This window comes from Anabrus simplex, chromosome 1 (genome assembly GCF_040414725.1).
Source record: "Anabrus simplex isolate iqAnaSimp1 chromosome 1, ASM4041472v1, whole genome shotgun sequence".
NCBI classification, from domain to species: domain Eukaryota; kingdom Metazoa; phylum Arthropoda; class Insecta; order Orthoptera; family Tettigoniidae; genus Anabrus; species Anabrus simplex.
The window spans coordinates 1,406,349,084-1,406,374,741 of record NC_090265.1 but is presented as its reverse complement, the minus strand read 5'-3'; the positions used below and the strand labels follow the sequence as shown (position 1 = coordinate 1,406,374,741).

At 38.9% G+C, this 25,658-nt stretch overlaps 1 protein-coding gene across 7 annotated transcripts in view; it reads right to left on the bottom strand.

Moving 5' to 3' along the window:
* Positions 1–25,658, bottom strand: part of LOC136879008 (proton-coupled amino acid transporter-like protein pathetic) — an 89,576-nt gene that overhangs the window by 21,909 nt on the left and 42,009 nt on the right. For 6 of the 7 annotated variants that reach the window (XM_068225533.1, XM_068225537.1, XM_068225539.1 and 3 more), the window contains 5 exons: positions 23,336–23,486; positions 17,868–17,989; positions 15,499–15,598; positions 9,751–10,032; positions 9,487–9,665 (listed from right to left, as the gene is read on the bottom strand). In XM_068225533.1, coding sequence (XP_068081634.1) covers positions 9,487–9,665; positions 9,751–10,032; positions 15,499–15,598; positions 17,868–17,989; positions 23,336–23,486 — 834 coding nt within the window. The remainder of the gene's footprint in view (positions 1–9,486; positions 9,666–9,750; positions 10,033–15,498; positions 15,599–17,867; positions 17,990–23,335; positions 23,487–25,658) is intronic. The other variant, XM_068225536.1, reaches the window with a different exon arrangement.

Genomic DNA, 25,658 nt, shown 5'->3' with positions numbered 1-25,658 from the left:
TATCCAGAGAGCAAGAAAGAAACGGCACGCCACACTGAAAGACCGCCTAGGTCAGGAGGCGGAGTTAATTTCACGGGATTTTAACTTGAGAACTGGATATTACCAGCTATTTCCCTGTATATTCATGGATGCCAACTCACAATTTCCGCGTGTCAATTAATAATAATAATAATAATAATAATAATAATAATAATAATAATAATAATAATAATAATAATAATAATAATAATAATAAATTTTGGTACAAGCCTTAGAAAATTACAAATAAGGACTCATTGAAATCTATATAAATAAAATCGTAACGACCGTGTGTCTGTACATTGATTATTTTGGCAAACGTTCCGTACAGTTATCCGTTTCAGGTGTAATAATGACCATCTGCATCATTTTTAGCTTTGGTGTCTGTTTGTCTGTTTGTTTGTCTGTTTGTCTGTTTGTCTGTCCTTCTATAACTTGAAAACTACTGGATATATTTCCACCAAACTTCATATTTAGAATCCACCTGTCCTTTAGTAGGTTTTTGCGCAAATATCGTTTCTAAATCCCTGAACTGAATGGGGATTTTTATGAAACCGAAACCGAGATTTTGCACTCCCTCAAAGTATACACAACCGAACTTAATGGAAATCTACCTGCCTTAATGAAAATTAATTTCTAAACCATTTTTTCTCATGTGCATCATTTCCATAACAGGATTTAATAAGGGAGATATTATTAACGGAGCGTTTTTTGGTACAAATCCCAGCGGACTTAACGCAAGAGCGGGTGCGTGTAAAGCGTATTTCTTACAACTTGAAAACTACTGAAGATATTTGAACCAGATTTTTATGTATAGCATCCATCTGTCCAAGGGTAGGTTTCCTTAGTGTCAGTTAGTTAGTTATTTAGTTAGTTAGTTTGTTTGTTTGTTTCTTTGTTTGTTTCTCTGTTGGTCTGTTTGTCTTTCTATAACTTGAAAACTACTGGATATATTTCCACCAAACTTCCTATTTAGAATCCACCTGTCCTTGGGTAGGTTTTAGGGAAAATATTGTTTCTAAATCCCTGAACTAATTGGGGGTTTATACGAAACCGAAACCGTGATTTTGCACTCCCTCAAAATATACACAACCAAACTTAATGGAAATCTACCTGCCTTAATGGAAATTAATTTCTAAACATTTTTTTCTCATGTGCATCATTTCTATATCAGGATTAATAACGGAGATATCATTAACCGACCGTTTTTCGGTACAAGTCCCGCCGCACTTAACGCAAGAGCGGGTGCGATTAAAGCGTATTTCTTACAACTTCAAAACTACTGAGATATTTGAACCAAATTTTATATTTAGCATTCACCCCTCCAAGGGTAGGTTTTAAGGTTTATACCATTTCAAATTCCCGGAATGGACTGGGGTTTTATAGGGGACCGAATTACTGATTTTTACTCTCCCACAATATATAAAGTACAAGACCAACCTGACTGGAAATGATCAAACTGTTTGGAAATCCAATTCTAATTTCTTTTTCTCATGCGCGTTTTTCAACGGAAGGATTAATAAGGGAAATAACATGAAAGGTCGGTTTTCAGGCTAAGTCTAGCGGACATAGCCCAAAAGGTGTTATACGTGGAGCAGATTCCTTATCTATCTCGATAAATCACATCGTAACGACCGTGTGTCTGTGCATTGACTATTTTGGCGAAATTTTCGTACAGCTTTCCGTTTAAGGGGTAATAATGACCACCTGCATATTTTTTTGCTATAGTTTCCTGGAAGTCATAAATTTACCCCCCCCCCCCCCTTGCCCAAAATCAAGATTGCCTCACAATCTGCCATACGAGCTGAAAAATTGAAATTAAGCAAATTTATACGTTTTAGCCGGTAACCTAAGAAAAACTTCCAAGATCTTTAAATATTTCACTTTTCATGCCGAATAATATCGAAATGTAGGCAATTCAATGACGGTGCAGACCTTCGTTTCGAGGTATTTCGCGGCTAAACGGTAAGTCCTATCACAAAACGGATGGTACGATCTCCGTTCAATGTGATCTACAACTTTGGTCCTGTGATATTTTGTCGTATCTCTCTCCCTCCCTTATAGGGTAGATTTGGCTGTATATTTCGATGCTTCGTAAATTTTGTGTTTTTACACGTGTATTACTTAGTTTGACACACTTATAGGAAAGGTAGAGTCATCGAATTTGGCACGCACATTGACACGACCAATGGCTATATTCGAACCCAATTTCATGATTCTAGCTTCCACATAAGTATGTGAAAAATAATGTAAAATTATGAAAATGTACCCAAATTTCACCTCATTCAAATATCGTAACTCAATCGAACCCATAAATACGTGAGATACGAGAAAATGTTTCAACACCAAACATGTAGAGCGATAAAAGGGACGTCTGAGGGTGCAAACCGTTTATGGTATGATGTACCGTTTAGGAGCAGTAAATCTCGAAATGAAGGTTTGCACTTTCAAACGTGCCCATGCTTATCTGTCATCTATATAAATATAATCGCAACGACCGTCTGTCTATACATTGGCTATTTTGGCGGAATTTCCGTACAGTTATCCGTTTCAGTTGTAATAATGACCATCTGCATATTTCTTAACTTTGGTATCTATCGGTTTGATTGTATGAGTTTTTATAACGTGAAAACTACTGAATATATTTCTACCAAACTTGATATTTAGAATCCACCTGTCCTTGTGTAGGTTTTACGGCCAATATTATTTCTGAATACTTAAATTTACTGGGGGTTTATCCGAAATCGGAACCATGATTTTGCACTTCCTCAAAATATGCACATCCGAAATTAATCAAAATCTACAATCCTTAATGGAAATCCTTTTCTAAACTGTTTTTCTCATGTAAATTTTTCGACAGGAGGATTAATAAGTGTGATATCATGAACGGTTGGTTTTGCAGGTTAAGTCCAGCGGACGTAGCCAAAATGTGTTGTACGTGGAGCAGATTCCTTATCTATCTATATAAGTAAAATCGTAACGACTGTGTGTGCCTGTACATTGACTATTTTGGTGAAATTTTCGTACAGATACGCGTTTGAGGGTTAATAATGATCGTCTGCATATTTTTTGGTTTAATTTCCTGAAAGTCATAATTTTTACCCCCCACCCCACCCAAAATCCAGATTGCAGCATAATCTGCCAGACAAGCAAGAAAATTGAAATCTGGCAAAATTATACGTTTCAGCCTGTAACGAACGAGAAACTTCACAGATCTTTAATTTTTCATTTTTTATCCCCGAAGAATTTTGAAATATAGAAGCAATTTTAATGATGGTGCAGACCTTCGTTTCGAGGTATTTCGTGGGATAAACGGGAAGTGCCATCATATAACGGATGGCACAATCTTCGTTGAATCAGGAGTGATCTTCAACCTTGGCCTTATGACTTTTTGTCGTATCTGTATCGCTTATACGTTAGATTCGTCTCTATTGCTTGATTTTATGTAAATTTGGACTCTTTACCTATATAATTCATACTTTCAATCACTTGCAGGAAAGATAGTATGATCAAACTCTACACGAACATTGGCCCACCCAGTACCCATATATGAGCCAAATGCTATGTCACTTAATTATCCGAAAAGTAATGCTATGTAAGATAATCTTACACAAATTTCAACCTATACAACGTTTCTGACTCAATCTGACCCATGAATAGATGAGATGCGAGAAAATATCATAGGACCAGCCTTTTAGATCGCTAAATACTGCGCCTTACGGTAGAATCCTTTGTCGATATGACGTACCGTTTAGCAACAGTTAATCTGTAAATGAAGGTCTGCAATATTGTAAACATGCATATACTTTCGTATGTCCATCTATATATATTCATTGATGTCGATTTGTAGCGATCGAGAAAGGGTGTGTCTGCTATTGTAATCAGTACTCCCTACACCGACTTTGACTGCTGGCAGTAGGAATGGGGTCCTTCTCCAACTCCTGTGTAACTGGCATTAGTAAGGTGTGCCTACCATTTTAATGAATAATTCACTTCTCGATTTGTCTTGCAGAAGGCAAGGGATCATGAAGTTTTGTTCGAGAGTCCCCTACCCTATTGTGTTTGGCTCTAGGCTAGGGTGCCCGCCATTATAAACAAATGTTCCAATCTAAAATTTGACTAGCATTAGGCATAGTGACCTGCTATTTTCATGGAACCTCGCTAATTCTGTGTGACTGGCAGTAAGCTGGCTGGCAGCAGTAAAAAGGGCCTGTCATTATAATAATAACTGCACAACTCAATTTTGACTAGTGGTAGGGAAGTTTCCTGCTATTATAATAAAAACTCCTCAACTGTAATCTGTCTAAAAGTAGGAAATGGGTCTGCCATTGTAACTAAAACTCCCCAAATCGATTGTGACCGCGCAGTAGACAATGGGGCCTGCAATTATAATATAAACTTGCCAACTCGATTTTGAATGGCAGTAGGCATGTGAGCCTGGCGTTATCATCACAACTCCGCAACCCTCACTTTACATTGGAAACAACGTATGGGGACCTTCCCATGCTATTTCTCGGATAAGGCTAAGAGACATGCAATTTTAAAACAATCTAATTTACTGCACGCACGGGTACATTTGCTAGTCAGCATAATTTATAATATTTAATATTTAATATTTAATATTTAATATTTAATATTTAATATTTAATGAAGATGTATTACTTAACGAACGTACTAGTAATGACGCACATTAGCCAGATGTGTGGTGATAGGAAACATCTGTCCTCGAGCTTATCAAGAGAGAGAGATAGGGGAGTCCCCACCTCACACTATTCCGCACGTTGAAATCCGAGAGAAAGCTTCTGAGATCAGCAGAGATTCAGCGATGCAATTTACATGAAAATAGATCAGTAAAAAGTAGTCATGATCTACAAAATGAATATTCATACAATCCTGAGGGATCATTACTAACGGAGCGATTTGTCACCTGTGGGCGGAGCCTACCCTCTCCATAGCCGACGATCCGTATCTCTTATAAAAGAAGAGCAAGCCAGCCCTTAGAATTCATTCTTTACTCATTCATTGTGAACCAGTGTTGCTCATTCGGCGTGATTCAGTGCTACTCAATAATACTCTGCGTTATTCAGTGTTCTAAATAATTGTGTTAGACAGAGGTATATTCCATGTTAGACTGGCACACATTTATAATATAATCACATTTTTCTTGTGTGAAATAATAATTGTGGTGTGTGGACATTTGCGATTCTAATCCCAATATATATTAAGGGGATGCAAACTGGTAAAGTCAGTAACGGCTCACATAAATAATTTCAAAGAAAGGGTAAAATTCCAATAATCGCCAAGACGTAATGAGTTACTGACTTTAGAATACCAATAATTATTGTGCCGTGATTCAGGCATGTGCAGTAATAAGAGACGTTCATTCTAACCAGTAAAAGTTGTTAGATTAGCTGGGAAGTGCTACCTAAGTGAATAAGTGACGCTCACGCGGGAATAAAAAAGGCTGTGATTCTTCATATGAGAAAATATTTATAAGTGGATATTTCAACGCGACGTTTGTGACCACGTAAAGGATGCATTGAAAAATAAGAAAGTATTGAAATGTCCAAGCCAAAGTCCAGATCTAGGATCATTTGAATCTCTTTAGGAAGAGTTGGACAGATATGTTTGCCAAAAATTCTGAACTAGTAAGAATTCCAATACAGGGTTGTGCAAAATAAAGAGATAAATTCCGTTGAAATGCTTTGCCAAACTCGTTGACTCCATATGATCGCGATGTGCTTCTGTAATCGAGGGAGGAAACTATAACAAAGCATCAATCCCTGAAAATGACAATGAATAATTTGTTCTTAATTTACTTTTCATCCTTTCCACAAAATTCCTTTGAACGTGAATAATTATTATTCTATATTTTTATGATGTAATTCTAATATTTGGATGATACTGATGTAAATAAATTAGGTTATCTAATATCCATAATTAGTGTTATTCTTCCTCAAGGTTGTACTATACCATTTCATGTTATGAATGTATTTTCCCTCCAGAATATTTCTGAGCAATACGGTAAGTATCTAAGCGATTTACAAGTGATTTTTCAAAGATTTTGATTTTGCTGCATTATTAACTTTGAATGTTTGCAGTAATAACTACAGAAATACGTTCTAGAATAAGATATATTTTAAACTACTATACACTCGTTATAACAGTAGGGCTTGGTGGAAGAAGGGCCACTCCCACGTTGGCAAAATCCAAAATCAAAAGACTAGTAAAATATGTTTCTTCCAATAAATAAAAACATGATTTCGTGCTTCAGACCTAATTATGCTAGGTTAATAACAATCTACATTGAAGCAATTATAAGCGTGCATAACGTCATAGGAAAAACGGAAATATGATGTGAGATAGGCCCTTCTTCCACTGAGCGTTTCAATTCTGCACTTCAACTGTGGCCAATAGGTTTAAATCATCTCTATCATTTTTGTCCATAAATCTTTCAAAACTCCTACCCAAATTGAACTGATTTCGGTGTCACAATACAAGTGCAGAAAGCTCATGTTTACTAATGAATGTTATCAAAGTTGTATAAATCCTTGCGTAGATTTCTTTTTTTATTTTATTTTTTTTATTTTTTGCTAGTTGCTTTACGTCGCACCAACACAGATAGGTTTTATAGCGACGATGGGAGAGGAAAATCCTAGGAATGGGAAGGAGGCGGCCGTGGCCTTAATTAAGGTACAGCCCCAGCATTTGCCTGGTGTGAAAATGGGAAATGCCTTGCGTAGTCTAGCAATCACAATAGGATGCATCACGAAAATATGGTACATCAATTCTTACGCCTTAAAAAAATCGTTAACATATCATGCTAACACTATATGTCGGTGTACTAAGTTTAATATCTAGACATGTTTTCCAACTGAATACTAAATTTTCCTAATTACGTCTTTCTTCCCAGGTACACCAATAAATGAATCCCTAGTAACTGAACGAAGAGCTTTCAAAGTAAGGCCCTATTTTCAGAGGAGTACCAAAAGGGCTCAAGAGAAGTAATCGTGTCTGAACATGTAAGTGGCGACCACAATTCTTGACTGAGTTTCTGAGAGAAGAGTGCTCAGGAGTTGAAAAATGAGTAGACGGTTTACTTTACAAAATATATTACGCTTGTGCTTAAATGCAAGCGATGTGTCGACACTTCAGTTTCTACCAAACACATTCGATCAGTTGTAACATTATATCTTCGAAGTAAGCAGATGCATGGGTGGCCGATACGTTCTTCCGCAGTTCATTTGGCACCTCGAACACTTCAAGATGTGAGCTACTGTTTGGTGAACCTTACTGTAATAAGCCTAGAAAAACTATTCTCAATGATTTACAATGGCAACGAGAGATGCTATAGAAAATCGGATATATATAATTTATAGGGCCCGGATGTTTATGCAGTAATAGGTTAGACTGCAAACTTACTGAAGTGAGTGACAAGTAGAGTCTACCTTCACAACGATTATGCTATGCGGTTTGCATAAATTTTAGGGGTACGGCCCATCAGAACCCCTATAATTTATGTTACTGTTGCTACAGTATGGAAGAGCGGGTGGCCGACACTGCCTACTAAACAAATTAGTTTGCATTCTAATCTATTACTGCATTAACATCCGGGCCCTAATAATTTATTTTGGAGGTGTCTCTCTGGAATAAAGAAAGATGATGAGGTGTGTATTGAGGAGGGATGCCTAACAAGATGGTATAGGCTCACGCGGAAGGAAATGACTTCGATTCCACGTCAGGAAATCGAAAAATTTAGAAAGAAGACTTCTAGTTCTAGAGAAGCACATGCCTCTGAGGTTTACTCAGCCTACAGCAAATATGAGTACCAGGTTAATTCGCTGGGGCAAAGGCGGTTGTATTTACCATTTAATGCCGAATTTATGGCGAGAAAATGTTTATCTTCCACTCCTCTAAAGGTATTCAAGGCCTCTATGGAGATGCCTTTGCTTTAAGAGATGGCCAATCATTGAAGGAGTCCGCCGTAGCGGACATACACCTGTCTCTTTCATTTCTGAAAAACTGTTTGCTACTTTGAATGAATTTAGAGAATTAAATTCAATTTCATCACGGATATAAAATAGATAATTGTATGAAAGTGATGGATTAAAGGTAATCTATTATCTTTTTACACTTTTTTTGAATTTGCTTTACATCGCACCGACACAGAGAGGTCTTATGACGACGATGGGATAGATATGGCCTAGGAGAGGGAAGAAAGTGTCCATGGTCTTAATTAACGTTCAGCCCCAGCATCTGCCTGGAGTGAAAATGGGAAACCACGGAAAACCATCTTTAGGGCTGCCGATAGTGGGGTTCGAACCCACTACCTCCCGGATGCAAAATCACAGCTGCGTGCCCCTAACCGCACGGTCAACTCGTCCGGTAATCTAGGTAATCTATTATTTTAGTGGAAAGTCCTATTCTTTCTAAGGGGTAAAGTTAGGCATTTTATTACCTGTGATAGAGATGTAATATATGCAAATAAAATTACTTCAGCGTAGGCAAGGAAACCTGTTTTCTCCTGACACCTCGACATGGTACACGTAAATTAAATATAGATGTCTTTCTCAGATAACAATGAATTCTTCAAAATGAATTTCAAAGCAATATCAGTACACAACCATGCGCCAAGCAGGAACTACTGAAAATGCACCTGGCATGTCAGAGTTGTATATCATAAAAATGAATCCCAGTCATACTATATCACATGATTTTAACTCAAATAATTCATATTTTATTAGTCATACATGTTAAGGCACCTGGTGACCAAGATTCAGCAATCTTAATTGTTCAGTCAGTCAGTCAGTCAGTCAGTCAGTCAGTCAGTCAGTCAGTCAGTCAGTCAGTCAGTCAGTCAGTCAGTCAGCCATTCATTACAAAAATCAGTTTTGCCATAAAATAGTTCATATGCGTTATCAATATCAAATGACGAAGACTTTGAAGCAAGTATTAATATCAAGCCTGGCCTGCACATTTCTTGTCAATAGAGATGTTAGAGACTGCGTTGGTTTGGACGTCACAGAAAATGTGAATAAATTCTTTCAAATTCTCAATGAAAATGAAGCGAAATGTTAAAACTACTTCCATAAGAATATAGCACACTACTGCCCTTCAAAGACCAGTGAGGATTCCGGTACCATTTATCGTTGGCTATCAAGTACGTTCGCTCTCTTGTTCCACAAATGAACTGTGTTGCTACTCTTATTTCCCACAATAGAAATTTATACTAACATATGTTTTCTCGAGGGCCTTTACTTAGATCGAGAGAAACAGGTTACTTAGCAAGTATTCATAAACAGTAAATAATTAACTCCATGAATTATACATCACAAAATCTCCAAATATTATACTTTTAAAGCCTTTCATGAACGTCAGATTTATGCATTTTTAGTAGTCCACCTGCCTTGTTATGAATAATATGATTAAAAAAAGAGAATACATATGATTATCTACGAGAATACTCACATTTCCTCTACAGGTAGGTTAAGAGTGATGCTACCCTGAGTTTCATTCCCATATTTGAAGTAGCCAAAGAAACCGATTACTGCATAAAGAGTAACGATGATGAACATGGAAATGTTCAGAACTCCTGGACAGCCCAAGAAATGAGCAGGGTGCTTCATGCTGTTCTCAACGGGCATAACCTGCAATGGTTTAGAAGAAAAAACTTTTAAATTATATTTTTATTAATATTATTATTTTATAAGATCACCATCAATACATACTTACTGCACCAATACCCTCCATAGCAAAGACGATAGTACTGAAGAAGATAGGCAGCTGATTGTGACTTGCCATAAGGAGCCGATCCTGGATGGGTGGAAGATCGTGAAACACGTAGTACATCGTTATACCAAAACTGATAAATATACACAAGTTGGCAATGGCGGAGAATGGTACAAGAGTCCTGAGGTTCCTGATGATCGTGAGTCCCACCAGAGGCAGCAGCAGCATAACGGAGTAAATTCTTACGTCCAGAGTAAAGTACGATGCCACGTAGTGGTCGACAACCTGAGGAGCACGTAACAAGTAAACATATAATAAGGGATAATAATAATAATAATAATAATAATAATAATAATAATAATAATAATAATAATAATAATAATAATAATAATAATTGTGACTCTCCTGTAGTCAGCTTGCCCTTACTGACCCATTTTGTGCGCCATTTATATTTACGTCTTGGAACTTGGTGTTACCATGATTGAAATTTGACCTACTATTTCTCCTGCACGTAGTCAACCCTTATTACACTATACTGTACGCTATCTACACTAAGAAAGTAACGGAACCGTAAACTGCGATGATAAATTCCATTTTAGGGATTGTTACCTTTTTATTGCATTATTAATGTGGCACTAACTGAACCAATCAGCTGCCAGCCTGCTGCACATAAATAGGCGATCCAATTACTAAGTGGTCTTTTTCCTGTCCTAAATCCGTGTGAAAATTATATTTATAGACACCGCGTGGTTGGCTGCTGGAAGGTAAAGACAAACTTCAACATTCACACCATCTGTACACATTGTGTGTTTAGAAACAGTGAAGAATAGATCTGAAGAATAGATCACTGTAGCTACCAGAATCCCCAAGCCTATGTCACTCAGCGCAGTACATCTCACCGCTGGGATACCAACATAATCCCTAAGTTCTCAGTGTGCCCGGGCAGGCTTGACGTACTGTACTGTACTGTAATTGCGGGCAGCACACCAGTCAAGTGTACGTCACAGTCAAGCGAGAGAGCGAACAAATTCTGTACGGCAAAGGACGAGTGCCGTTCGATTGTGACTACAGACCTTTCCTCGCACCATTTCCAACAAAATGTCGCTTGAAATACAGCATAGAGAAGACATTATAATAGGAAGAAAAATTTCGTGGCCTCGATATTAACAGACTTGGTTTTATTTTCCCATATTTACACCTTCAAAGAAAACTGGCACGTAAAAAAAATTGTTACAATGTACAATCAATCTAAAAGAGAATGAGGGCATGGTATTGTATGTTCCTCGCACTTAATATTTTATCAGGCATAATTTTTATTATTATCACATTCACCTCCGATGCATATAAAACACATCCCACAACAAATATATCTATAGTTTCATTTGTTTCTGAAAAATGTATCTGCGATGAACTTTTACGACACTATGCGATATATATTTTTTTACAATTTGCTTGCAGATAGGGCTTATTGGCGACGATGGGGTAGGAACGGGCTAGGAGTGGAAAGGAAGCGGCCGTGGCCTTAATTAAGGTACAGCCCCAGAATTTTCCTGGTGTGAGAATGGAAAACCACGGAAAACCATCTTCAAGGCAGCCGACAGTGGATCTTTTGTTATTTGAGTGACTGTACAAGGATAGAGGTTTGACACGTGCAAGTTATGATTTACAATTTCTTGGAAGGTAATGGCAAAATTTCCACTGAGAAAACAAAAGTCCCTATTATGAATTCAGTAAAATACGTCATTCAAAAAGTTGTATGCTTGATTTTGCGCAGTGTTTTGTGACTCTCCCTGTTCGTTGAGTTTCAGAAAATAGTATTTAAAAATCTATCTTCAACCATTCTTATTCGAACGAGCATGTTTCACTTTGTAGTGGCGTTCTATATTATACATTTTGGATGTAACAGACTGTACTCATAGTAGGCATGTTGTACGGCCCATTGCTAGCAAACAATAAAATAAATAAATAAACCTATTATTCCCACTGGCTCTCTGCAGTGAGATTCGTTTAGGCTCATTCGTTTCCATTAAGTCCTGCAACCATTTCGAACTTAGGCATCGGCGCAAACATAGAGTCTGACTATCACTGACCATCACGGAAAGTGACGTAACCACAACGTCACTGTGGCTAAAAAAACGCTAATCGCCTGCCCGCCCACTTACGAGAGTGTGTACTCGCGAGACGAAATGCCCAGTGTGAGCACCTCTGTTCTACTGGAACGAAGATGATATTTGTAAAGTACCAAGGAATAAATGTGAAATCTTAGGCAGTCATTCTTCACTTTCATATTGAGAACATTTCCCCAAGTTGACATTATATGCCTAGCGTTGTGGCGTTATTATCGCCAAGCAATATGTTTTTATTAGGCCCGTGTACGTCGCCACTTGCGAAACGTCAATTTCTGAACTGGTAAATGCATTATAGCCAATGAACATTCAATATGTGTCGTCCTCATGTTTATATTTGCCGGCATATTGGTTATCCAGAATTATGTGGATAGGTACGGTACTGTGCTGTCACCTCCTGGCCGCAGTGGACTGAAGTATATGCAGCATCGCTTTTAGCTTGGACTCCAGTTCGAGGTATGCACTATTGTTTTTACCTCCGCGTCAGTCACGAGCTAGCTGTTGTACTCTGCGGTATCGTGACCTTTCCGTGATTATTTGATTACCTCCTAAATTTTATAAATTTCAAGAAGATTTGATGTGATCCAGATCCTTCATCATTTTCATGTGAATTTATACCACGTCGGGAGATGAATTCCCTTATCTACTGGAACATGTAAAAATGGTTCAGATATAATGCTTGTGCTTCGTTTAGTACAGTGTGTTCAACAAACGTAGTCTTATGTATTCATTAGATAAATATCAAGAAATTTAATGTGTGAAAGCCGATAGGCCGTTTTGTGTAGAAATTACAATTTAATTAAGGCTGGCAACCAAAAATTTACATTGTAATGTGTTTCTTATATTTCCTTATTTAATTTCAAGGGTGAGTAAATTTTTAGTGTATTTGAGCATGTAATTGCGTCCATTACTTATTTTATTTACCTCATATTATTTTCGTTTTCTCTAATTCAGCTGATCTCTCACCTTTGAGTTAAGTTATTTATTGAATTTACAGATTTTTAATTCTTACTGGTAAATGTGTACGTCAATAATTTTAAATACACTTTAATAAGTTCGGAATGGGCTGTAACGTTCAAAATGTAAATCGATGGTGAAGTCAAAATTGTTTTTCTTACTTGACATTGTTGCATAACTAGGACTATTATCTGTTCTTATCTGTAATTTGGTTTGTCGGCTTTGTCTATCTTTTATTTTGTCAGTTTCGTTATTGTTACGTGTTGCGTCAGTGCAGGTCGGAGATTTGAATTGATCTGATAACTCCCTGTTGTGATTTATGAATGCGACGTGACTTACCTGAGTACCATATGATCTGCCCATAAGTCTTTTGTGCGTTACATTTCGTGTGACAAATATGTAATTCTACCTCATGCGAAATTTTATTTCCATTTTTTTAGTATGTTTTGATGTTTATTTTGGGTTATACATCCGACTGGCGTTTGCACAATTTTGCTTCACAACGATTTGGATAAGACTAAATTAATTTTGCCCAATTCATATCTATCTCTTTAAGACAAAAGATTGTGGTAACTTAGATTTTAGTAGATACTTCGGGATCCCCAGATTAGTAAATTATATGCACTTCAATTACAAAAGATTTTAATATTATAAGGGTTCATTTGCTGGTTTTACTAGCTGCTAGTTTAGGAACGTGTGTAGGTCACATATTTATTTATTTTCCTTTACTAATTTTCTTTAAATGAAATTTTAATGCTTCAAATTGCAATTGGGTTCTTATTTATGTAGATTAATAGTGTTATTATTCTCTATGAAGTGTGTTCCATTTTCTCCCATCTTTCTTTATGGTTATTTGCCCTGGCGTGTTTCCACGGGCGTTATGGGGAAGTGGTGTTTCAGGTAAGTTTCGTGTTGTTTTCTTTTTTGTGGTATGTTGTATGGTTTTTCTGTGATTTGTTGTTTGTTTTCTTGTGTTATCTTTTCCGCCCATTCAATTTTTCACAGATGTCCTACCAGCGTCCACGGAATAGCGTAGACCCGACGCTGATACATTGTTATGTATCGAGGCAGTGTTGCAGCGTAAAATTTATTTACGTGAAAACTCATTGCTACCCCTTATAAACATTCATGACGATCGCAAAGCAGTATGTAAAATAGTCATGAACTAACGTTAGCCTCTATTCATGACCTTCCGCGTTATCAGCTCATTTATTTCATGCTTAGCTCTAATTAAGCAGTTCTGAGATACTTCTGACTACGTAGTGGTAATTATAAAGAAACCTATTTTGTCACTGGAAACGGCTTTTCTGAGAATTACATAATATGTATAGAATGAATGTTTATTATTATTATTATTATTATTATTATTATTATTATTATTATTATTATTATTATTATTATTATTATTATTAGGGCTCGGGTATTTAGGAAAACTCATATTTTTTTGTCTCTATTTTCTTGCCTGACGGGATGTTGGTGCAAATCAGGTGATTATAGTCACAATTAAGTGATGTTTATTTGTCATATAAATGCATATTTTGGCTATTTTTTGTCATAAGGTCATATTTTGAGCTATTTTCATAGGAACGTCGTATTTCGGTGGTTTGACGACAGCTGTAGCTGTGCAAAATCATCTTCAACTTACCTAATGCGAACTAATATTCACACAACTGTTTCTCGGCATCACATCTGCAGTTGGCACAAGTGGAACACTCTGCCTCTTTTTATCAAGATTGCGCAGGAATTGTTTTCCAACAGTTTGTCAGAAAGTCTGGCATATACATTATGACCAAATTTGGAATTATATCGAGTGCAATTACTCGTTTAGAAGCCGATAGCTTAGAAATTCATGCAAGTATTGACATTGTGAGAAATGTTGAACTTTCAGTACGACAACCACATGGAATAGTTGGCGACAGTATAAAATGGAAACTTCTAAACGTGCTTAATCGAAATGACTATTTTCGCTGTGTGAGCAAGGTAAATGCTGTTGTTAGAGGAGAAGGTACCAGTACATTTCAAGATGGGAAGAATGAAAAAGTTATATGTTTGCACTATATGTCCTGCCGCCCTACCATAACGTACTGAAAGACATTTACTTAATTCGTTTCGTGGGGCTCAATTTCAGCTTTAACGCATTTCGGTAATCTTAATAAATCAGTGCTTAAAAGTTCCAAAATATTTTTTAAAATATATTGATTCTAATTTTCTCGTATTTCAAACCACCAATTCAGGGAGCAAACATGTTTTCAGTTGTGTGATCTCATAATCTAATTGAACTTAGTACTTTCTTGATATGTACTCATAAATTTTTGATAAGTGAATCAAGGACAATAGACTGCGAATAACTGCTAAACAGGTATATTCTGAAAATGAATATGAAAGCAAGAATAAAGAATTAAATTAACAAATATGTATCAAAGGAATTGCCGCCTTGACTTATAACTTATTTTAAAATGGCCATATTTACATTATCATTTTCGGGACATATTTTGTCATTTTACGTCATATTTAGTCACTTATGAGGTCATATTGGCTTGCTTACTTGGGCTACTTTTAGGTCTTAAACATCAGAGCCCTAATTATTATTATTATTATTATTATTATTATTATTATTATTATTATTATTATTATTATTATTATTATTATAGAAAAGCTGCATTTGTACCTTCTGTACATATACCTGTTTGATTGATGCAGAAATAAACACCACATATACAACACATCCACTGTAGTAGGTAACCATAATCGCTCCGTTCACGAACATCCTGTAAACAAAGAGGAAATAGACTGAAATAAAGAAATATTGAAATTAATCGTGTTAGATCAAACAAATGTCGGTATACCATCTACATTCAAAATATAGCAAATATACTGCATTCCCATCAATGTAGCATCATGTCATAGTCTACAAAATTGTACAGCTAATGGGCACAATAGAATATTCACAGCGTCTCTGATGATAACTATGAGTATACTAAAATCTAGGACTGCTAACTTCCATCCTTATGTATCCGAAACCCTACGGTGTGTTATACTGACGTTCAAACAGCCAGTAAAGCAATGAGCATACTCACATAAGAAATGTGGTTAACTCAATACAGGTCGGATGGTTCCGCATGAATTTACACGGACTAGCACATTGGCTTTCAAATTGTATACCCAATATTGCCCACTGGACTTGTCGGGCATTGTAACATTGCAGAGAAAAAATACAAGAATTCAATATCTGAACTGAACATGTATTTCCGACAACCAGTGGTGGAAGGTGCTCTACTTAAACGGAGCTGTACATGCGCCCATTCTCATTCTGATCTAGAAAGTCGCTACGAACTCTTACTTCGATTCTGAACGTCAATACGAACTCTCATTCCGACCCCGACCATCGTAGTGGACAGTGAAGCGACCTGTTCGTCGTCAGACGGGAGCTTGTGGAAGTATACTTGTTCCCACGACTTAAAGCTACTTAAACAGCAGACGTCGAATGTAAATAATCACTAGTGAAAAAGTACGTATCATTTCATAATATTGAAAGAAACTGTGCCTAAGATTATTTTTAATTGCCTTGTACAAGTTTCAGTGAATTACTACGGAACTGCGGCCGTGAAGAGGACAAATACAATCAGCGGAATACAAGGATGGATTTCATCGCCGTGTTCAACATGTATTCCACTATGAGCCGCTAAATCATCAGACTGTCGCCAACGGAAAAGAAATGCAGGGGCATCCGCCTTAAACCTGTCAATTAAGAACGACTTCTCATCACTCAACATGAAGTATACAGTCTAAGTTAACTCGACTACATCTTATACTAGATATCTGTTTTGTATACCTCTTATTTACTTTTGTGGTGTGGTCTTGTAGCTATCATTTGTTGTATTTCCTATATTTCTTTATTAATTACTCTCCAGATGAAATATATTGAAATGTGGATTTCAGTTTGGATATTTAGTCATATGGAAGTGCAGGTTTTCTTAACCACGTATTACGTACTCATGGCAGTGGTGAATCATTGATAGTTTACCCGTGTATCATCTTGGTCATCATTAAACATTTAAAGAATATTATGACATTTGTAAACTGACATGTATCATCTGTATCTCATGTAGTAATATTTTCCATTTTCGATCAATATTTCGGTAATATTTGGAGCTTACATTCACGCCTCTTGGTGATTGAACTGAGTGTCATTGGGATGTTAATTCAGAGATCAGGTAATCATTTAATTTTGGAGTACTTGAGTACAAGTATATGATGACGAAGGTTAGATTGGATCTTCGAAATTGATTTCGACAAATTAAGGCTTATTTCATGTGCGATACTTTGAGTTATTTCCGACCACGTATTTATGTGAGATACTGTAATGGATTACAGTGGTCCATACTGTTTGTCTTTTGAGAGGACTTACTGAATTAATTGAGTAATTATGGATGTGATAATAGTCTTCAGATAATTGAATTCTGACGTGAGCTTAGCGACGTTGTGTTATTAGATGATTATTCGACATTTGAAGGTCAGAGATGATAAATAGTAGTGTCTTCGTGTATATGTGATCGTGCATCAGGGAGAAGGTGGTTCCAACCCACTGTCGGCAGCCCTGAAGATGGTTTTCCGTATTTTTCCATTTTCACACCAGCCAAATGCTGGTGCTGTACTTAATTAAGGCCACGGCCGCTTTCTTCCCATTCATAGACTATTACTACCCCATCGTCGCCATAAGACCTATATGTGTCGGTGCGACGTAAAGCAAATAGCAAAAGGTTTTCATTCATATTTCTTAAATTATTGCACCTGTGTATGTGAAATTTGTATTTTCTGGTTATGAGAGAGAGTCTAATGGCCTTAATCCTGCCAGAAGAAATAAATATACCTAGTAATATAATGTAACCTAGTGTAATACCAAAAACAATCTAATTTTCAATACGGGTGAACACATGTTTACATGTTATGTTCCGTTTCAATTACCAAGGTTCTTTCACCTATGAAGAAAATGAAATAACCAATCAAAGCTGCTGTCACAGTAATTCATTCACTCACTTGGCAAGAGAAGCCCAAGCTCGGAACTTCTGGGGTCCACTCTGGAAAGCTAACTGCGCCGTACCAGCGAAGTCCAATGAAGGGATTTTATTTCGTTGGCATAGAATATGAGAAGAGTACACCTGTAAATAAGAGATATCTTAATTTAGTGACTCAGCTGTCAATTATTGCAACTAAATTCACAGTACTCAGCACATCGCAGGACAAACATAAAATTCAAATTGAAAATTTAACTCAGAGTGACTAAGTCCATAGATCAAATTACTTGCTAAGATTTCAAAGCCTTAAATAACATAAAGTAGAAAACAGGTTAAATAAATAATTTCATACCACATGACATAATTACTTATTTTACTTCAGGTCGAAGAAAATGTACTGTAGTAACTGTATCTTGAGGAAATGCAAAGTGGTAATTGGTAGAAAGTAAGAATACATTTTTACACTAATCAGGACGAAGTAGTCGTGAGAAATGTGAAAGATTTTGAGAAGGTTATCTGTCGAGAAAAAGATTTCGTACTTCAAAAGACAAAAAATGCCATTTAGAACTGAATTCTACTAAAAAAAAATTTGTAGTTTTATGTGATATTTGATATCACGACGTCTAGTACACTGACTGGCCAAAAGTCCTGGGAAGACACTGAATGTGATGTTAATAACCAGTTGCTCCTCAGCGAGTCCTCACAACGGCAGCAATACGGCCGGCCATCGGCTCTACAAGGTGTTGCAATCGTTCTGGATGGATTTGGGGCATGTTCCACGAACGAACCTTGCATCTTTTCAACTTTGCACTTTTCGATTTTCAATTCTTGCAAAGTTCAAAGTCTTTCTGTTCCATCATGATCTAGGTTTTACTTTTCAATTTCTTCGCAAAGTGAAAAGTCTTTGCGAATGAGCGATCCGATCAAGTTTATTCAATGGGTAAACTGTATAATATTCCATGATTTTAATTCTTTATTTTTCGCTGCGAACTTGACAGTATAATTATGGTACCGATAGTTTTAAAGTTTTAATCATGGGAAGGAAAAAATTACAAGAAGCTGGCTGTGCTAGAAGTTATCAAAGAGAAACAGGACATCCTTTCTGGCAACTTTAAAAATAACCTCTCATATGACGACAAGCATCAATATTAACGAGAGTACCGTCATCACATCCACACACAGAAGGAAATTCACTCCTCATTAGAAATTCCGTCGCTATATTATGTGTATTAAGAGGCCAACGTAATATGTTAGGAAATATTACACTTACTATATCATCTACGACTTTGGTAACAGTTCTGCAAATAATTGACTTTGATATCCCACGCATAGCTGCTACACCGTGCAGCTGGACACCATTTCCTAACCAATGTAAGCATATAAGAATTTGTTCTTTTTCGGAAAGGGATTGACTCCTTTTTGTTGCATGTTTCAATAAATGACCGATCATTTCAAGAAAATCGTCAGCCTGTGTGGGGGTAAACGGAAACGCTCGGGCAATTCCGTCGAAGTGAGGTTATGAAAATTAATCCTGCCTTTGTACGTTCTCTTGTTGGATTCTTCATCACTGTCCTCACTTGATGATAACAAAAGCTCTCGTCTTAACATGTTCATGTCACTAAACCAGATTCTACGTTGAGAAACTCGTGTATATACTTGTTAATTAACAGATGAAAACGGAATCATCTCCTTGCAAGATTTATGAAAACTTTTCACTTCATTTCTTTGCACTTTGCATTTCTGTACCAATGGAGGAACAGAACAGGCTTGAAAAGTGATGGTGGAACAAAATCTGAACTGAAAAGTGCAAAGTGCAAAGTTGCAAAGTTCGTTCGTGGAACAGGCCCCAAGACCCACGCATCTTGCACTGTTACCCACAATTGCGGTCTTGGGTAATTGGTGCGGCGTTCATGGGGCGTACACCAGCATCGACAGCATCCCATAAGTTCTCGACTGGATTAAGATCGGGGGAACTAGAGGGCCAATTCATGGTCGTAACCTCACTGGAGCGCTCCTCCAACCACCTGCGTGCCACCGCAGAGCGGTGACATCGGGCATTGTCCTGTTGAAACATGGCATCTCCATCACGGTACTCTAGGGCCAGAAAGGGATGCAGATGGTCTGAAAGAATGTCCACATAACGTGAACCTGTCAGCGCTCCCCGCAGCCGGACAATGGGACTTAATTTCGAACATGAGAACGCCGCTCAGAACTGAGCCACCTCCCGCCTGAACACAACCTTGTTGACACACAGGATCCATACCTTTATGGGGCATACGTTACACTCTCACGCGCCCATCAGCGCGATACAACTCGAACCGTGATTTATCGGACCATACCACACGCCGCCACTGTTCCATGTTCCATTGCCGATGTTCGTGGGCCCATGCACTTCGTTGAGCTCTGTGTAGGGGTCTCAACAAAGGGACACGAGTTGGTCGTCAGCTGGTGAAGCCTATGCGGTGCTGTTGCCTCCTTATAGTCCTGGTAGAAATGGGTTCCTGACCCCCAACATTCAACTGGACGGTGATCTGATTCACAGTAGCCGGTCAAGTGCCCAGTATGGTTCTGCGGAGGCGACATGATGTCCGTTCGTTAAACACCTGTGGGCTTCCCGTGCGGCTCTTTATATGAGTGGTAACATTCTCTCTGGGATATTTAAGATCCACCCTCGACACTGTTGACCTCAGAAACCCGAATTTGCGTGTAATCTCCGCAATGGTATGACCCATGCGCCTTGCGCCGATGATCATCCCACGTGCATAGTCGGTTAACTCGCGACGTGTTGCCATCTTCACGACACTGGTGTCTGTGATAGACTGCTCATCTACGCCACAGCTAGCCGCAAAGCTCAGGGATCGTACACGGCACATTTTCTAATGGGACACCCCTTCCCATGACGTTTGGCCACTCAGTCTACTATAAGGAATCCGAAAATAGGGACGTGATTTTTTAATCTTTCATGGAAAAGCCTGGATTCAGACCGTGGCCGCCTACAGAGAAACTTGTGACTATGTCACTCGGCTATTACAGTACTCCCCTGACCAGATTTCTGGAACTAAAGTACAGGACTTTTACGAGCTAACGTATACGTTCTATTCATGGACATTTTTTCTCTGAGAATCGAAAAAAGATCATCACCCTTACATTCGGAAGTTTTGGTTATGTACATTGTTGTGAGTCAGTCTGTCCGAAGGTAAAATTTTTCAGTGGTTCAACATTTTTGGTTATGTACATTGCTCTGAGTCAGTCTGTCCGGATGTAACATTTTTCAGTAGTCCATAAATTATATATTTTGGAAAATACTCGGCCCACAAAAGCGTTAGTTCTAGATAAACACAATAATGAATTCATGCAGATCAAAAGTGCTCCAGCATTCCGTATGATACGGTACGTCTGGTCACATGAAATTAGGGTTATATTTTAAGTCTTCTTTTCTGAAAATTATCAAAGGAATGTTTTTTCAAGGAATGTTACAACAACCAACTCTTTACAACATGGTCGCGGCCAACCATTATCGATCTACGTCATTTATGAAAATGACACCGCAGAAGCCATTCAAAATTTGGGTTCTGTGAAATTTGACGAAAATAACCGAGGTTCCCGAAAGTTTCTCCCTAACCTATGATGCCAAGCACCTTACACCAGCCTCAAGTAAAACGCAGATCATTCCCATTCCATCTGAAGGACAACGAACAAGTGTAGAGCTATCTATACAACCGATTTCAACACTGCCCGACCCCAAAATACCTGGGTTCAGCCTTGACCGCCAAAACTAAACCTGCGTCCAGAGCATGTTCACGAAGGTGGCAAGTAGACCCAGTGTAGCTTTGGATTAAGTAACTGCGGATATTGCTGTGATATCAGATTTGTGATAAATTTTAAATTTATCCTGTGCACTATCTATTACTTTTATCCAATAATATGAGTAAAATACTGCATACACTACCTTGTGAAGAATATTTGTTCGCTCTTTCTCTCTCTCACTTTCCCTCAGAGAATACATGAAGTATACAAATACAACACCATCATGTTTTGCATTGTTAAATACTTCCTTATGAAAACCCATAAATATTGAGATATGGAGTCTTCACATTATATTTGTCTGCTGTGAAGTATGCCGCTCCATGAGCTATGATAGGTGTGTGGCCTCCGGAGAGGCTTGGTACAAGACCATGAGCTGTCTGTACGTCTGGGTGATGAAGATGACGATGAGATAGGAAGAGAGTGAAACCGGGTATCGGTGCATAGCCTAGTCCTGTCGAATAACCAAATAACTTTCAATAATGTATATGGATCGTGCCAGGATATTTGAAACCGACCACAGAACATAATTATGACTGTCCTCCATGATGGGAATAACTCCACTTTATATCCAGGAGGAAGCAGCATCGATCTAACATTATCCGCCGACTTTCCCACATCCTGTTGAAGTCGCGGGTGAGAACTGTGTTGCACACGTGGACTTGCCCTTGTTTTATGGCCGGATGCCCTTCCTGATACCAGCCCTACATAGGAGGATGTATTTACAATTACATGTTTCTGTGGTAGTTAGTAATGTGTATATGTGTACCTATTTGAAGTGCTGTGTATTGACATAATCACCTAGTCCCCGAATCGGCGGAATTAACCACAAGCTGCTGAAGTCCCAGAAACGCCTGGGAACCTCGGACGCTCTGAACTGAAGGACGTGACACTGGCCAGTCATATATGGCTCACATTTATGATTTATATTTATAGAACACCGGCCGCGGTAGGAATGACCAAAGTAAATCGCACTGAAAAGTGGTGGTGTCGATTGGTCAACCAGAACATTCAGGTCAAAGAAAACTTGGGCTCCAAGACTGATTACCCATACACAATTTGGAGACCGCTAAGACGCTCAAGTAAGAGTACCGAGGTAGACCTTGCAGAAATGGGGATTCTAGTCAGTTGAAGTGTAACACTCCCCAGAATCCAAAGCAACTAGCTATCTGCCGTTTACTTCGTCGTCTTTGCATAAAATAAGCCAGCGATTACCCCATCTCGGAGACAAATTATTAGTTATGGAGTAGTTGGCCTTACACGGGAATATGATGTGATTCTGCGATGTAAGAGGTCATAGAGTATAGTCTGGCTTTGAATATGGCTTACTTAGGATATATACTCTACGGAGGATGATTTGCTATTGTTAAAATATAGTAGTGAAAAAAGTCTGAGACGTCAGAGGAAATGCTGGTCTATGAATTCTATTTCATATATTCAATATTTAAATCGTGGAAGATTAAAGTCTACCTTCAGAGATTCAACTTCGCCAGGGAACTGTATAAGTATAGATAACACCTTACTTTTCTCTCAGTTTCAATGCCTGAAGGTGGTGCAAGTGCTAATTAGTTTCCAAAACGGGTACCTCTAGGTTTGAATAATTCAGGGTTGTGAAGAAAAGAAACAGCACGTTGATAATCATGTTCACAAATATGCCTCGCAATAATATGTAAACAATTACTTTACCAGCATGTTGACGCAATGAGTACACAAGAATCCCACCAGAAGTGTTCCCACCATACCGAAAGCCAGGCCTCCATTCTTGAAGGCGTGGGGCATAGCTAGGATACCCATTCCCAGGCTGCTCTTGAGGAGATGAACCATAGCACCGATATCACTAGAACATGAGACAAAAAGAAATTACAGTACACTGTAACGATGATATAGACACTATTATATACACTGACTGAGCAAATGTCATGGGATGGCGGAGCACTGATGCGCAGGTGTGTTGTCTGCGCAGCACACACCCCCTGTGCCAGTAGCAGTTGTATAGGAGACCTTGTGAGCAGTGGCTGTGCATGTGACAGGTGTAACATGGAACGTCGTCGTGAGCTGACACCGTTCGAACGGGGTATGGTGGTCGGTGCCCGACGGATGGGAAGTGCGATTTCGGAAGTGGTGCGGGAATTCGGCTTCACACGATCAACCGTGTCCAGGGTGTATCGTGAATGGTTGAATGCGGGTTTCACCGCCCATAACAGACGAACGACCGGCCGTCCAGCTACCCTCGATGACCGTGACCGGCGACATCTGAGACGGATTGTCAATAGTGACAGACGGGCAACCGTGCAACAAATCACGGCTCAATTCAACACAGGCCGAGCTAGATACGTCTCCCAGTAGACAATCCGTAGGAAAATGGGTTCTATGGGGCATGGGAGCCGGCGCCGCACAGGTGCCACTGTTAACCCAACGTCATCGTGCACAACGACGCGCATTTGTCGCCAGTCACCAGGGATGGACACTGGAATAATGGCGTAACGTGATGTGGTCGGGCGAATCACGATTTCAACTGCACCATGCCAATGGGAGGCACCGTGTATGGCGCAGACCACAAGAAGCGATGAATCCCGCCTGCCTCGAAGGTGTGGTCCAGGACGCTGGTGTCTCTGTTATGGTCTGGGGTGAATTTTCCTGGTATGGTATGGGCTCCTTAGTTATTCGGGAAGAGACTTTGAATGGTACGCGGTATGTTGAGCTGCTCGGAGACTATCTCCACCCATTTTTGGCATTCCAGTGCCCAGACGGTTCTGCGGTGTTTCAAGATGATAACGCGCCGCCACATCGCTCCCACGTCACCCGGGAATGGTTCCAGGAACATGCAGCGGAGGTCCAACGACTGCCATGGCCACCTAGGAGCCCCGATATGAACCCTATCGAGCATATCTGGGATGTCCTGGAACGCAGGCTCCGTGCCATGGATCCTGCACCCACGAACAGACCAGCATTGGCGGCCACTCTGCAAACGATTTGGTGTCAGCTGCGTCCAGAGGACTACCAGGGACTTGTCGACTCACTTCCACGGCGCCTGACTGCAGTTCGCAGGGCCATAGGAGGCCCCACACGCTATTAGGTGACTATCCCATGACATTTGCTAAGTCAGTGTATTACGTAGCGGTCAGAATCACTCTGCACGGCACACTGACACGCTGTTCAAACTTGAGATACGGGTACATCTCCAACTTCAGTTTCCATAGGAAGAATAAATTTTAGGTATTTTAATTTCTATGTAAATTGTTCTCTTATTGAATGGCACCATTTTGTCCAAAACTGTAGATTATCAACAAAATATTTAAAGTTAGAATGAGAGATGATATTCATGAAATTTGTAAATTTCAATCAGATTTTAAAATACACACGATGATAAGCGCCAAATCGCTAAGGAGAACATTGTTGAACCGGCGGGGAGTGAAGTGGGGGAGTGATACAAGAATTTAAACATCGCCATTGCGCCAGCAAAAACCGCTATGTTATAATATTTTGTGATAACTACTGGCCCGCAGCACATACATCATCAAGAGCGAGAATCTGTTGACTTCATTCGCACAATATTGAACCTTAAATGACCGAACGTTACCGACCAAAGTTCTAAACTGAAATTTTTCACATAGCAGATTTTGCAGGTGCAACGACGATATACAATTACTTTTTTTACAACTGGCTTTACGTCGCACCGACACAGATAGGTCTTGTGGATGGGAGAGGGCTAGAAGTGGGAAGGAAGCGGCCGTGGCCTTAATTAAGGTACAGCCCTAGCATTTGCCGGGTGTGAAATTGGGAAATCACGGGAAAACATCTTCAGAGCTGCCAACAGTGGGGCTCGAACCCACTGTCTCCCGAATTCACGCTCGCAGCTGCTCGAACTCACATAATACAGGCGTGTTTGAGCGCGAGCGTACTCATGATAGCTGCAGATCATAAATCAATAAGCATTCCTTTTATCTTCTTTTCAAACCGGACACTGAAAAATCATTTAGTTTGAGGACACGCCCCACAAGTACTGGTA